Below are 12,762 nucleotides of genomic sequence, written 5' to 3' on the forward strand. Positions count from 1 at the left end.
ATTGGTGAGGCGTTCCGCTAGCGGAACGTCTGTCCCTAAAAGGTTAACGTTATCTAGTCTAATATGGCATGATTCCACCAATTGTAACCTTCTGCATCACTTTCAAAGAGGTACTTTTATTCTGAAGGCAAACCTCAAATTCTACTACTGTGCCTAATCCTTCTTGTGGCTAGCTTCACAACACATAACCCGGACAGGTCGAGCCTCACTTGCCAAAAATTTTCAGACTCTTTCAAATGACTGCTCGATCCACACAGCAGACCTTGAAGGCTTGGTTAGGAATGCTGTGTTGCACGCGTAGCGCCAAATTGTACATGGCGTCATTACATCATTATATAGGTATGCACGTCAGCTTTGACATCGGTTTTGCACATCGGCGTTAAACTAGAGATAGGGTCGATACCGATCTTGGCATTTTTAGCTAATATCGGCCAAATCCAATATGTTCACCGATATATTGTGCATCCCTACTTTGAACCATTGGCTTCAAATGGTCCTGTGTTCACTGGATTTGCAACACCACAACTGAAGGGATAACTGACTGATTGACTCCCGGTGACAGTTACAATGTCCAAATGCCCTGAATGTGACTCAAAGACAGCATAAACGCCCATAGTCACCGCTGAAGAAAAGGCAGACTTTTGGGCCTAGCCTGACAATATGAGCAGCCTGGTCTCAGACTAGACATGACATAGTAAATGTAAATCGGGTCAAATGTTGGTATGGCAAAAACATAAGTAGGTTGGTCGGCATGGATGGGTGGGCATATAACGCGAACGTTTAGCAACCCAAAGGCCACGTGTTCGAATCTCATCAAGGACAACCTTGCAACTTAATTTAACCTTTATTTAACTAGGCAAGTCAGTTAAGAACAAATTCTTATTTTACAATGACGGCCTACCCCGGCCAAACCCAGACGACGCTGAGCCAATCGTGCGCCACCCTATGGGACTCCCAATCACGGACAGATGTGATACAGCCTGGATTCGAACCAGGGACTGTTGTGATGCCTCTTGCACTAAGATGCAGTGCCTTATACCGCTGCGCCACTCGGGAGCAACTAGTTACTACTGTTTAGCTACCATGCAACTACTTAGCATGTTTGCCAACCCTTCCCCTAACCATTTTAGTTAACCCTACCCTTAACTCCAAGCTAACATTAGCCAGCTAGCTAACATCAGCAGTAGCCACCTTGCCAATAGCCACAAATTGGAATTCGTAACACGCTGTACTTTTTTTCATATTCGGAACAAATTGCAATTTGTAACATCACATGAAATGGATGAGGAACATCCACAAATTAATACATACCATACGAAACTCAACATACAGTATCATACTAACGATTTACGTACAGAATAATACAAAATGCTCTGAGACCAGGTTGAGATGAGACTAGTATATTCTTCTCACAGATTTTGTAGGTTATGAGTGACTCAACAGGTTTTGTATGGGTCTGATTAGGGATCAACCGGTAACCTGTAAAGAGCCAATTTTGTAATCACTGGGCTTATGAGTGTTGCTCTTTCATATTAGTATTCATGGAGGGAAATGAGGATGCAAGTTTGTTAAGCTACATAGATAGTATTGAGATGTAGCCCAGTCTTACCTGCAGCTCGCACCATGCCACCTCCACTGTGGTCTCTGTGTCCAGGCCCTTGTAGACCGTCTTGAAGGAACCACGTCCAATCTCAATGTCAAACTTCAGGAAACGCCCATCCGGCGATGTTCCCACCGCTTTCGTCTCGGCTTCCTCAATGTCATCTTGCACCTTCTTCTCAGCCTCTCTCAGTTCAGCCTCTACCCGGGCTTTCTCCTTCTCTTCCTTATCTGCTTCCTTCCCCTCTCCTTCTTCACCCTCTCCTTCTTCACCCTCTCCTCTCTCCTTCACCTCACTCTCATGTTCAGGTTCTGTCGTTTGGCTCAGAGGTTGGGCAGCTAGACTGTTTGCTTGCTGAGCCACCACTGCTTCCCCATCACAGATATCCTGCAGTATAGCAGCCTTCTGCTCTACAGACACCACATCCACCTTCACTCCACCTTCGCACTCAGCCAACTCCTCCCTCACAGTCACACGGGGTGCAGGTCTTGGGGTGGGGAGTGCACCAGAGTGCCGGGGCGCGACATCTCGCACGCGGGGTACAAGGGGTGCAAGGACAGGGATTTTACTGGGTAAGGGGAGGTCAAGGGCTGTGGCGTTGGAGTCGCTGATGACGCTGCGACGGAAGAATGTTCGATGTTCTGCGGCGCAACGGTCGCGCTCCATGGTGTGGTGGCGCCGCCTCACCTCCGCTGCCATCCGTTCACCAACAAGCGAGTCCGAGCCAGACCCGTTGTTTCCGTTACCATTACCACTCTTGGGAAGGGGAGTCAGGAACTTAACCATCTTGTTGTTGGGCTTTTCCGACATCCCACCACCCCCAACGATAGTGAGCGGATATGATTCAACAGAGAAAAGAAAACTCAAACTTCCTCCATAAAGGCTTTGGTAAGAAATGGAAATCTATGTGGTCAAAAAATGTATCAGACTGACCAATTAAAACAGGAGCTTGTTTTGCAAATCTCCCTCTCCTATTCCTACCTGTGTGACTGCTGCTTAAATACAGTTCGTAGGTATACAGGGCTCAGAGTCTGGGTGGAGGATTGGGGGTGTTCTTTTGTAAATAGAAAAGAAGAGAACACTGTCACAGAACAGGGAGTGCTGCCAACACACGAGACCCTTTAGATCCACACCATCCATCCTGCAAAACACAGGGTACAGCTGCAATCCAGCATAAGGAGCCACCAGAAGGGAGGGGGAAAGCGCTAGACTCAGCTCCAGGCACCAAGCCTCACTGTGCAGGCAACGACAGAGCACACACTCCCAGCAGAGATCCAGTGTCACTGCAGGGGGAAAGAAACAGGGACAGACGAGATCAGTATAGCAATGAAATTTAGGGGGAAAGGGGCTAACTGGTTTAACTGTGAGTGAGGGGGTGGTCAACAAATCTGGAATTCCTGACTTAACAGGTAAAATTCCATCACTGACTGCAAAGCGGTGGGAGAGGAGTGTCTGATTAAAATCATTTTTAAGAAGCAGTACAAACTACAGAGTGAATGTTCAGTATTTATATATAAACAAGATGTGTCCCTGTCATGTTGGTCAAGTGCAGACAGTTATCTCACGCTTTACAAGACACAGCAAAACAAGTGTCCTACTAGGTAACTAAATATCATAATACACAGAACATACACATAATACTACAATAGCTTCACTAGCTTGTGGTGCAGTCAAGCTATTAAAAATATTGCCTATTTATTCCAACTGGCTAATAAATTCTGTGTGCTACGGCAAACAGTGCCTACAACTGACCATAACTTGTCTATACTTCCCCAATTTGAAAGACAGACTGTCTTCTAAACGTCCATGTCTAGTTGCAGGGGGTTCTTTTGAATTTAGAAAATGCTCTGTTAATAAACCGAATCCATTTTCTCACCGTTAAGTAATCCAACAACGTGCATGTCGCCTTCTTGTCTATTTTAAATCTCTCATTGATTGGGACAGATGGGTGTCCATCCCAAAGTGCTGCATATCATTATGACACTCACTGGTCTCAATAAATGAGAGAAGATTTCAAAAAGAAAAGACGGATAACTTAATTTATTTTATTTAATAACAGAGCATTTTTTTAATTCAATTATAAACTGGGTGGCTCGAGCCCTGAATGCTGATTGGCTGACAGCCATGGTACCACAGGTATGACAAAACATGTATTTTTACTGCTCTAATTACTTCGGTAAACAGTTTATAATATCAGTAATGCACCTCGGGGTTTGTGGTATATGGCCAACATATTGGAGCAACATATTGGCCATATACCACACCGCCTCGTGCTTTATTGCTAAACAAACCCTCTGCAACTAGACTTTGGCTGTCTTCCCAACGCCAAGTTAAGGTTGGTTGAAAATTTGTTGCGTTAGGCCAAAAAGCACCTACCCTGTAACAGCTAATGGAAAAACACATTAGCCCATTACAATCTGCTAGCTAGGTGTAGTCTGAATCAGTATCTGGGCAAAGAGGAGATTATTAATATGATGAGTCTCCTCTCTAGCCCAGTTAGCTACCATTAATTTTCCTATTAAACAGCTGTGAAAGTGTTGAGTCAAAATACGTTACTTTGTCACCAAATATGGAGTTTCGATGAGCAACTACAGTCATTTACTGTTTTCACGCCCGGTGTGTACTTCCAAAAAAGGTCTTAAAACATAAGCAACACAAATATTGTATTGTCAGGAAAAAATATGTATTGTTTTTTACCAAGCGTGCACGTGCTTCCACCTCCTCAGTACTTCCAATAAAATCACGAATAATCTGAATAATTAGTGACTAATTACCGCAGCAGTACAGTATCCCGAAAGATCATTGATTTTATCACCTACAACAGTATTAATGTCTTATCAACCGGTTGTTTCACACATGCTACACGAAATGCAATAATATTTCATGTAAACAGATTAAGTAGTTAATATAGGTGACGTTTTTACAGAAATCTTAATGAATGTGGAGATTTGGCGCAGATTTTATTTATATTTTTGACCTTTTTCGGAAGTATCTACCGGGCGACAGCAGTAAATTACAATAGTTACACAAATAAACTGCACGCGTGGGGAGTAACTAACGTATGTTGACAATATAACGCTTGCAGAGCGGTCTAAAGGAAAACGAATGGTAGCTAACTGGGCTAGAGAGGAGACTGGTCATATTCACCGTCTCTGCTTGGATTAATTTCGGAGTTTCGCAGAGAAAATCACGTGTTACATTTGAGCACAGCCATAGCCGACACTTGACTGGCTGCTGACTGTAGATAACAAGGCTTTTAGTTTACCACAACGGCGTTAGCTACGACAAACAATATTATAGAACACGAAGCTGACGTTAACTAGCCATTGCTGGTATATACCGTTACCTAGTTATGTCATCTATCAATGTAAACTAGTTGACATTGAAAACAGTAAACAACATTTCACACATTAACGTAGTTAATATATTTAAAACTGAATAATCCTTTTTTGTCTGGACAAACGTTGGGGTTAACTTGCTCACAGGCATCATCGTTCCATGTTGGATTGCGCATTTAGCTAGCGATCTAGCTAACGTTAGTGATAGCTACACTCTTATGCCTGATGATGGCGGCAAGCCAGCAGCTTGGTAGCTATCTAGCTAACGTTAGTGATAGCTACACTCTCCTGCTTGATGGCGGCTAGCCGGCTAGTTAGCAGACCGCTCTAGCTGGCTAGCTACCCCAGCTTAACTAGTAAAAGAGCAATTGAATAACGTTTGTCAAAATACATAATCGAGAAATCGAAACGATAAAACAAATCAATACAAAAACGAACATTGAATTTTCCCCTTGACCGTTTTAAATCTGTCTGATAAATGTTAGCTTTGGCTAGCTGGAGCGAGGGTTCTTTGTTAACGTTATCTCCGCATAGAACATCGAATGAAAGTTCCGCGTTGCCATAACTGCGATTCACTCCCCGCCATAGTAGGCTACAACTAATATAAATACGTTGATTTGTAGTGTCATTTACCGTCGTGTGGTCAAGTTTCCATCCATAAGTAGTCTTCAAACGGTGAGATACCTCTAACACGTTTACCAAAGCCAAGGAGCCTGTTGGAATCACTGAGGTATAATAATTACTGTCGGAACGTTCCCAGACTGGCAGCGTTCATTCTACAGATGAGGCGGGTCTTCTCTCGTGCTAGCGGAGGACTAGAACCGCCTCCTTCCCACTAACGACGGCCGTTTGCTAGCTTCAAACCAGGCACTCCCCCAAATTCATCCGGCTACTAGCCGCAAGATAGCTACTGCTACGTTGTGGGTGGTCAATAGACACCACCGCTAGCGTAACTGAATATGGCGACCTCACAAGAACACTCACCTCAGTGTTGTCACAAATAGAACAGCTTTGGTGTTGTCCATAGAAATAGAATCGTATTCTATAACGGATCCTATCTGTATGGTGCTGTGCAAAAGTGCTGCAGCTTCGGAGAGACACAACCTGTAAACCGATTATGAAAATGTAAACAAGAGCACTCAAAAATGAAATGTAGGCCGAGTTTTAGAAAGCATAATTTCCCATTAACTATAGCATCATGACCCGTTTGAGATCATGCAGAAGAAGAGTAATGACAAAACATACCATGCAATTGTACAGGGATAGTTAAATCGACTTTAGTTCAAGGGATAGGGGGCTTGAAGCCTCACTGTTATCATAATATAGGTTAGAAAGCTGGGCCAGAGGTAAACACTGCCCTCTGCAGATTTGACAAAGAATACAGATTGTATGTGTGAGTGTGTGAATGAGATTGAAAAAGCTTCTTCCACTTCCCCTAACACAGTTAAATTAAGGTTACATTTTTTAAAAACAATTTTTTAAAAACACAGGTGGTCATCTCCATCCTGCTACCACAAAAATATGTTCACCCTGCCACCATACAACTGGTGAATGCAAGCATTTCCCAGGACTGTGCCTCAAAACCTAATGTCTACCTGGCCCACCACTACACCCTGGACTTGAACAGCCTTTACGACCAGTTCCACCTCTACAAGGCAGCAATCCCAACTTTTGCCAGGACCCTGAAGGACGTCACCCTCAACCGCAGCCCCAGCACCTCACACTGGAGCAAGACACCCCACACAGACCTGCGAGACACCCTCCCGAAGAACTTGCACCAAGCGAACCCCCATCCCCAGCCGAGACGCCCCCAAACAAACCTTGGCCACACCCTATATAGGCCCTCCCAGATCAGACTTATGCCCCTTCTGCCCCCACCCCAATAATACACCTGCCCAAGCCCCACTGGATGCATGTTATGGATATTTTTTTATTCTGTACAGGTTTCATTCTTTTCCCTTTGTCAATTAGGTCAGTATTGTGGAGTAACTACAATGTTGTTTATCATCCTCAATGTTCTCATATCACAGCCATTCAAAACTCTGCAACTATTTTAAAGTCACCATTGGCCTCATGGTGAAATCCCTGAGCGGTTTCCTTCCTCTCCGGAAACTGGGTTAGGAAGGACGCCTATATCTTTTGTAGTGAATAGGCGTATTCATACACCATCCAAAGTATAATTAATAACTTTACCGTGCTCAAAGGAATATTCAATGTCTGTTTTTTTACCAATCGATGCCCTTCTTTGCGAGGCATTGGAAAACCTCCCTGGTGTTTGTGGTTGAATCTGTAAAATTCACTGCTCGACTGAGGGACCTAACGGATACAGTGCATTCGGGAAGTATTCCGACCCTTTAACTTTTTCCACATTTCGTAAAGTTACAGCCTTATTCTAAAATTGATTAAATAAATACAGGTTTTTCTAAATGTTTGCTAATTCACAGCCTCGAGTCTTCTTGGGTATGACGCTACAAGCTTGGCACACTTGTATTTGGGGAGTTTCTCCCATTCTTCTCTGCAGATCCTCAAGCTCTGTCAGGTTGGATGGGGAGCGTCGCTGCAGCGTCGCTGGGAACATAATTCCACTTTGACATTATGGGGTATTGTTTGTAGGCCAGTGACCAAAAATCTAAATTTAATCAATTTTAAATTCAGGCTGTAACACAACAACATGGAAAAAATTGAGGGGTGTGAATACTTTCTGAAGGCACTGTATATTTACAGAAGAATACATATATGGGAGCAGTCGGCCTAGTACATCAGAAAGCCCAACTGCAACACATTTTGACTACTAGAGTCTTCCTTAGGCAGCACTGTTGACGGAAGCTGACGTGTCTAGAAATAGAGGTGGGGACAGGTAAATGTCACGACAGGTAAATAACTATATACAAAACACAAAATTCTACATTATCACGTCAGTGTAAAAAGGCAACATGAGAAATAATATGAAAAATAAATAAGTAGTTGCAGTTGTGCATCCTGATGTACAAGACTGACTCCTCCCATATTTATTCTTTTGTAAATATATTATGTTAATAGTTCACTAAAGTTTATTGTGAACGTACCGGCCGCCTACTCATCATCTTCCTTCTTTAAAAATTAACAGAGAAACAATTCCTCATGTGTGCCACCTATATCCCGCTAATAGAATCCCCATACTTTAACGATGACAGCTTCTCCATCTTAGAGGGGGAGTTCAATCATTTCCAGGCCCAGGGACATGTACTAGTCTGTGGTGACCTAAACGCCAGACCTGGACAAGAACCTGACACTCAGCACACAGGGGGACAAACACCTACCTGGAGGTGATAGCATTCCCTCCCAAATATGCCCCTATGACAAAACAACCAACAAAAACAGGCCTCAACTCCTACAGCTCTGTCGCACGCTGGGTATGTACATAGTCAATGGTAGGCTTCGAGGGGACTCCTATGGTAGGTACACCTATAGCTCATCTCTTGGAAGTAGTACTGTAGACTACTTATCACTAACCTCAACCCAGAGTCTCTCAGAGCATTGACAGTCAGCCCACTGACACCACTATCAGATCACATAAAAATCACAGTCAACTTGAATAGAGCAATACTCAGTCATGAGGCATCAAATCCAAAGGAACTGCATTATACTAAGAAATGGTATAGATGGTAGGAAAGTAGTGTAGAAACCTACCAAAAAACAATTAGGCAACAACAAATTCAATCCCTTTTAGACAACTTCCTTGACAAAACATTTCACTGTAATAGTGAAGGTGTAAACTTGGCAGTTGAAATCCTAAACAGTATATTTGACCTTTTAGCTTCCTTATAAAATCAAAAAATTTCAAGCAGACAACATAAGAAAATGAAAAACAATGGTTTGATGAAGAATGCAAAAACCTAAGAAAGATATTGAGAAACCTATCCAACCAAAAACATAGAGACCCAGAAAACCTGAGCCTCACTGTGGTGAATCACTAAAACAATACAGAAATACACTACGGAAAAAGAAGGAACAGCACGTCAGAAATCAGCTCAATGTAATTGAAGATGCCATAGAAGCTAACCACTTCTGGGAAAATTGGAACACACTAAACAAACAACATGAACATTTATCTATCCAAAATGGAGATGTATGGATAAGCCACTTCTCCAATCGTGTTGGCTCTATAATAAAGAACAAAACAGCAAAAGCATACATGATCAATTAGAAATTTTAGAATCAGCTATTAAAGACTTCCAAAACCCACTGGATTTTCCAACTACATTGAATGAACTACAGGACAAAACACAAACCTTCAACCCAAAAAGGTTTGTGGGGTTGATGGTAAATTAAATTATAAAATATACAGACCACAAATTCCAATTGGGTATACTTAAACTCTTTAACATCATCCTCAGCTCTGGCATCTTCTCCAATATTTGGAACCAAGGACTGATCAACTCCAATCCACAAAAGTGGGGACAAATTTGACCCCAATAACTACCGTGGGATATACGTCAACAGCAACCTTGGGATAATCCCCTGCATTATCATTAACAGCAGACTCGTATATTTCCTCAGTTAAAACAATGTACTGAGCAAATGTCATATGGACATTTTACTAAATTACCATATGACAGACCACGTATTCACTCTGCACACCCTAATTGACAAACAAACAAACCAAAACAAAGGCAAAGTCTGCTCATGCTTTGTTGATTTAAAAAAAGCTTTTGACTCAATTTGGCATGAGGGCCTGCTATACAAATTGATGGAAAGCAGTGTTGGGGGAAAAAGATACAACATTATAAAATGAATGTACACAAACAAGTGCGCAGTTAAAATTGGCAAAATACACACATTTCTTTCCACAGGGCCGTGGGGTGAGACAGGGTTGCAGCTTGAGCCCCAGCTCTTCAACATATATACAGTACCAACGAATTGTTAAGGGCACTAGAAGTCTGCAGCACCCGGCCTCACCCTACTAGAATCTGAAGTCAAATGTCTACTGTTTGCTGATGATCTGGTGCTTCGGACCCCAACCAAGGAGGGCCTACTGCAGCACCTAGATTTTCTGCACAGATTCTGTCAGACCTGGGCCCTGACAGTTCATCTCAGTAAGGCAAAAATAATGGTGTTCTAAAAAAGGTCCAGTTGCCAGGACCACAAATACAAATTCCATCTAGACACCATTGCCCTAGAGCACATAAAAACAATACATACCTCGCGCCTAAACATCAGCATCACAGGTAACTTCCACAAAGCTGTGAACGATCTGAGAGACAAGGCAAGATGGGCTTTCTACGCCATCAAATGGAACATAAAAGTCAACATCCAATTAGGATCTGGCTAAAAATACTTGAATCAGTCATAGAACCCAATTGCCCTTTATGGTTATGTGCTCTGGTGTCTGCTCACCAACCAAGAATTCACAAAAATGGGACAAACACCAAATTGAGACTGCACGCATAATTCTGCAAAAACATCCTCCGTATACAATGTAAAATACCAAATAATGCATGTAGAGCAAAATCAGGCCGATGCCCGCTAATCATCAAAAACTGTAATTCTACAACCACCTAAAAGGAAGTGATTCCCAAGCCTTCCATACCAAAGCCATCACCTACACAGAGAAGAACCTGGAGAAGTTTGCTAAGCAAGCTGGTCCTAGGACAGCAACACAATTAGACCCAACCAAATCATGAGATAACTAAAAGATAATTACTTGACACATTAAAAAGAATTAACCAAAAAACAGAGCAAATTGGAATGCTATTTTGCCCTAAACAGAGAGTACACAGTGGCAGAATACCTGATGTGTCAGGTATACTCACAAAGTATAGACCAGGTGCACTCAAGTACTATTTGAGAAGGTCCGGTCACAAAGTTCCCGCAACACGTGCGAACCCAAACTGTTGACGCACCTCTTGTTGGCTGAGATAACTTTTGCAGTGTTAAAGCTAATTTCACGCAATTCTACCGATTTTGCACGTGGCAGAGTTTTTCTTCTGTTTACAGCTAATTTCCTGCAATTCTATGCATTATTTCATGTATTGTGTGTGTTTATATGATACCGGGTCACAACTCAAGTCGACTACAAAATCCACAATGCAATGCCTCTCTATGGGCTATTAGCAAGCAAGCAACCGTAACTATACACAAAAATACCAAAGTCAATATCAGCATGTAACGTAGCTAGTTAGCTGTAAAATCTCCACTATCACTTTAGGAGTCTTCAATCGCACCATGTTCAACCTGGGTCCTGTTTCAGAAAGCCGGTTTAGTGAAAACTCAAGAGTTGAAGGAAACGGAGTTTTCGGTTTGACAAAGCCAGTTGAGCTTAACTCTGAGTCAGTTACTATGGCAACATACTATGTGAAGCTAACCTGCTCGCTGGCAGTTTCTTTTCAACTAACCCGGAGATTCTCCTCTTCTTTGTTTTAGACATCCGTGGCGCTTAGCATATTTCTAAGGCAACCGTCAGTCGGATTGTCAGAAATGTGACTCTTGCATTGAAACGTTTACTGTACACTTTTGTGGTGTTCCAAGTCACAGACCCACAAGACTCAAACAAGAATTCCAAAGAATTGCAGGTATCAGTCTAAGCAATCATTTATTTATTATGAAGCTTTGAAACTTGAAAAACAAATCAATTAATTTGATATATTTTAGGGATTTCAGGTGTGATTGGCTTCATAGATGGCACTCTTATTCCTATCACACCTCCTTCAGTAAATGAAGGAGATTATGTGAATTGTGAATAGGAAGTCTTTCCACAGCATTAATGTGCAGGTAGGCCTAAATAGTAGCCTTTAGCATTCCAAATGAAAGACACTTCACAATACAGCTACTGCAGCTAAGATCATGTTATGCAGCCCACATCATCAGCAACGTGGAAGCAAAGTGGCCTGGGTCTGTGGCTGACTCGCACATTTTTAATGAGTGCGCTAGATTTGTCCGTGGTGAGTTTTATATATATATATATTGTTATATATATTATTGTTATATATATTATATATATTGTTTCCTCCTATTACAAATGAACATTTTCACTGTATCCTCGTTTTATCATAGGAGAGTTTGATGGTTACCTGCTCGGTGACAGAGGGACAGGGTATAGATGACCATTGGGATGCTCAAGGCCCGGTTCCAGTGCCTTCGTAGGCTCAGGGTCAACCCAGAAATGGAAATGGACATTATTGTGGCATGTGTGATTCTGCACAACATTGCCACAATTAGAGGAGAACAATGTCCTACTCAACCAGTGAACGATCCTGAGATGGAAGAGCAGTCAGACACAATATGCTACCATCATTTCTGATTGACCCATCACCTCCCCAGTGTCAAATAAATACATTATGCCTTTCTTTTTATGAAGTCTTCTTTATTTCCTGCAAGTACAAATGCAGTACAGTAGTTAGTATTGTTTTATGTTGTTCAAACAAGTAAAATCATCCACCTGTGGGCACATCACCCACCTTTAACTGATGTTCCATCAGTTGTATTTCTATTTTTATCTTTTGCATCTGCAGCCTTGTTGTCAATTTCGAAATTACATTTTTTATTTTGTTTCTCTAAGTACACCTTATACAGCTGTTTCAAAGGGAGCTATAGGAACACAAAAAATGACATTGAATTTCACAGTGCCAGGTCTATTTACTTTCATTGTAAGTCATGGGCCAATGCTGAACAACATCTTACTGAGGTAAGTTGTGCTGTGGAGGTGGATGGCCCTCTTCCTCATTGTAATTTCCAGCATTGCTCTGTTAGAGAAAAGGAAGGTGCAAGTTTTATGGTACAATGGTGCAACACTATCATCAACTGTTAGATGTTATTTTTAAAGTGTAAACCTCAATAGGCCTCTCT

The 12,762-nt window shown here is 42.1% G+C and overlaps 1 protein-coding gene and 1 long non-coding RNA gene across 4 annotated transcripts in view; one reads left to right on the forward strand and one right to left on the reverse strand.

Annotated features, from left to right (window-relative positions):
- LOC106561324 (serine/threonine-protein kinase WNK1) overlaps positions 1-6,049 on the reverse strand; it is a 66,372-nt gene extending 60,323 nt beyond the window's left edge. For 2 of the 3 annotated variants that reach the window (XM_082957275.1, XM_082957273.1), the window contains exons 1-2: positions 5,572-5,812; positions 1,610-2,883 (exon numbers count right to left, since the gene is read on the reverse strand). In XM_082957275.1, coding sequence (XP_082813401.1) covers positions 1,610-2,410 — 801 coding nt within the window. In that variant the 5' untranslated portion in view covers positions 2,411-2,883; positions 5,572-5,812. Of the gene's footprint in view, positions 1-1,609; positions 2,884-5,571; positions 5,813-5,922 lie in introns of those variants that run through there. The other variant, XM_082957274.1, reaches the window with a different exon arrangement.
- A 4,339-nt stretch (positions 6,050-10,388) lies between these two features.
- On the forward strand, positions 10,389-12,262 carry LOC123728126 (uncharacterized). Its single transcript, XR_006759959.2, has 2 exons — positions 10,389-11,858; positions 11,971-12,262. It is a non-coding gene; the product is annotated as an uncharacterized LOC123728126 (long non-coding RNA).
- Positions 12,263-12,762: the final 500 nt, after the last annotated feature.

This window comes from Salmo salar, chromosome 10 (genome assembly GCF_965601325.2).
Source record: "Salmo salar chromosome 10, fSalSal1, whole genome shotgun sequence".
In the NCBI taxonomy this organism is placed as follows: domain Eukaryota; kingdom Metazoa; phylum Chordata; class Actinopteri; order Salmoniformes; family Salmonidae; genus Salmo; species Salmo salar.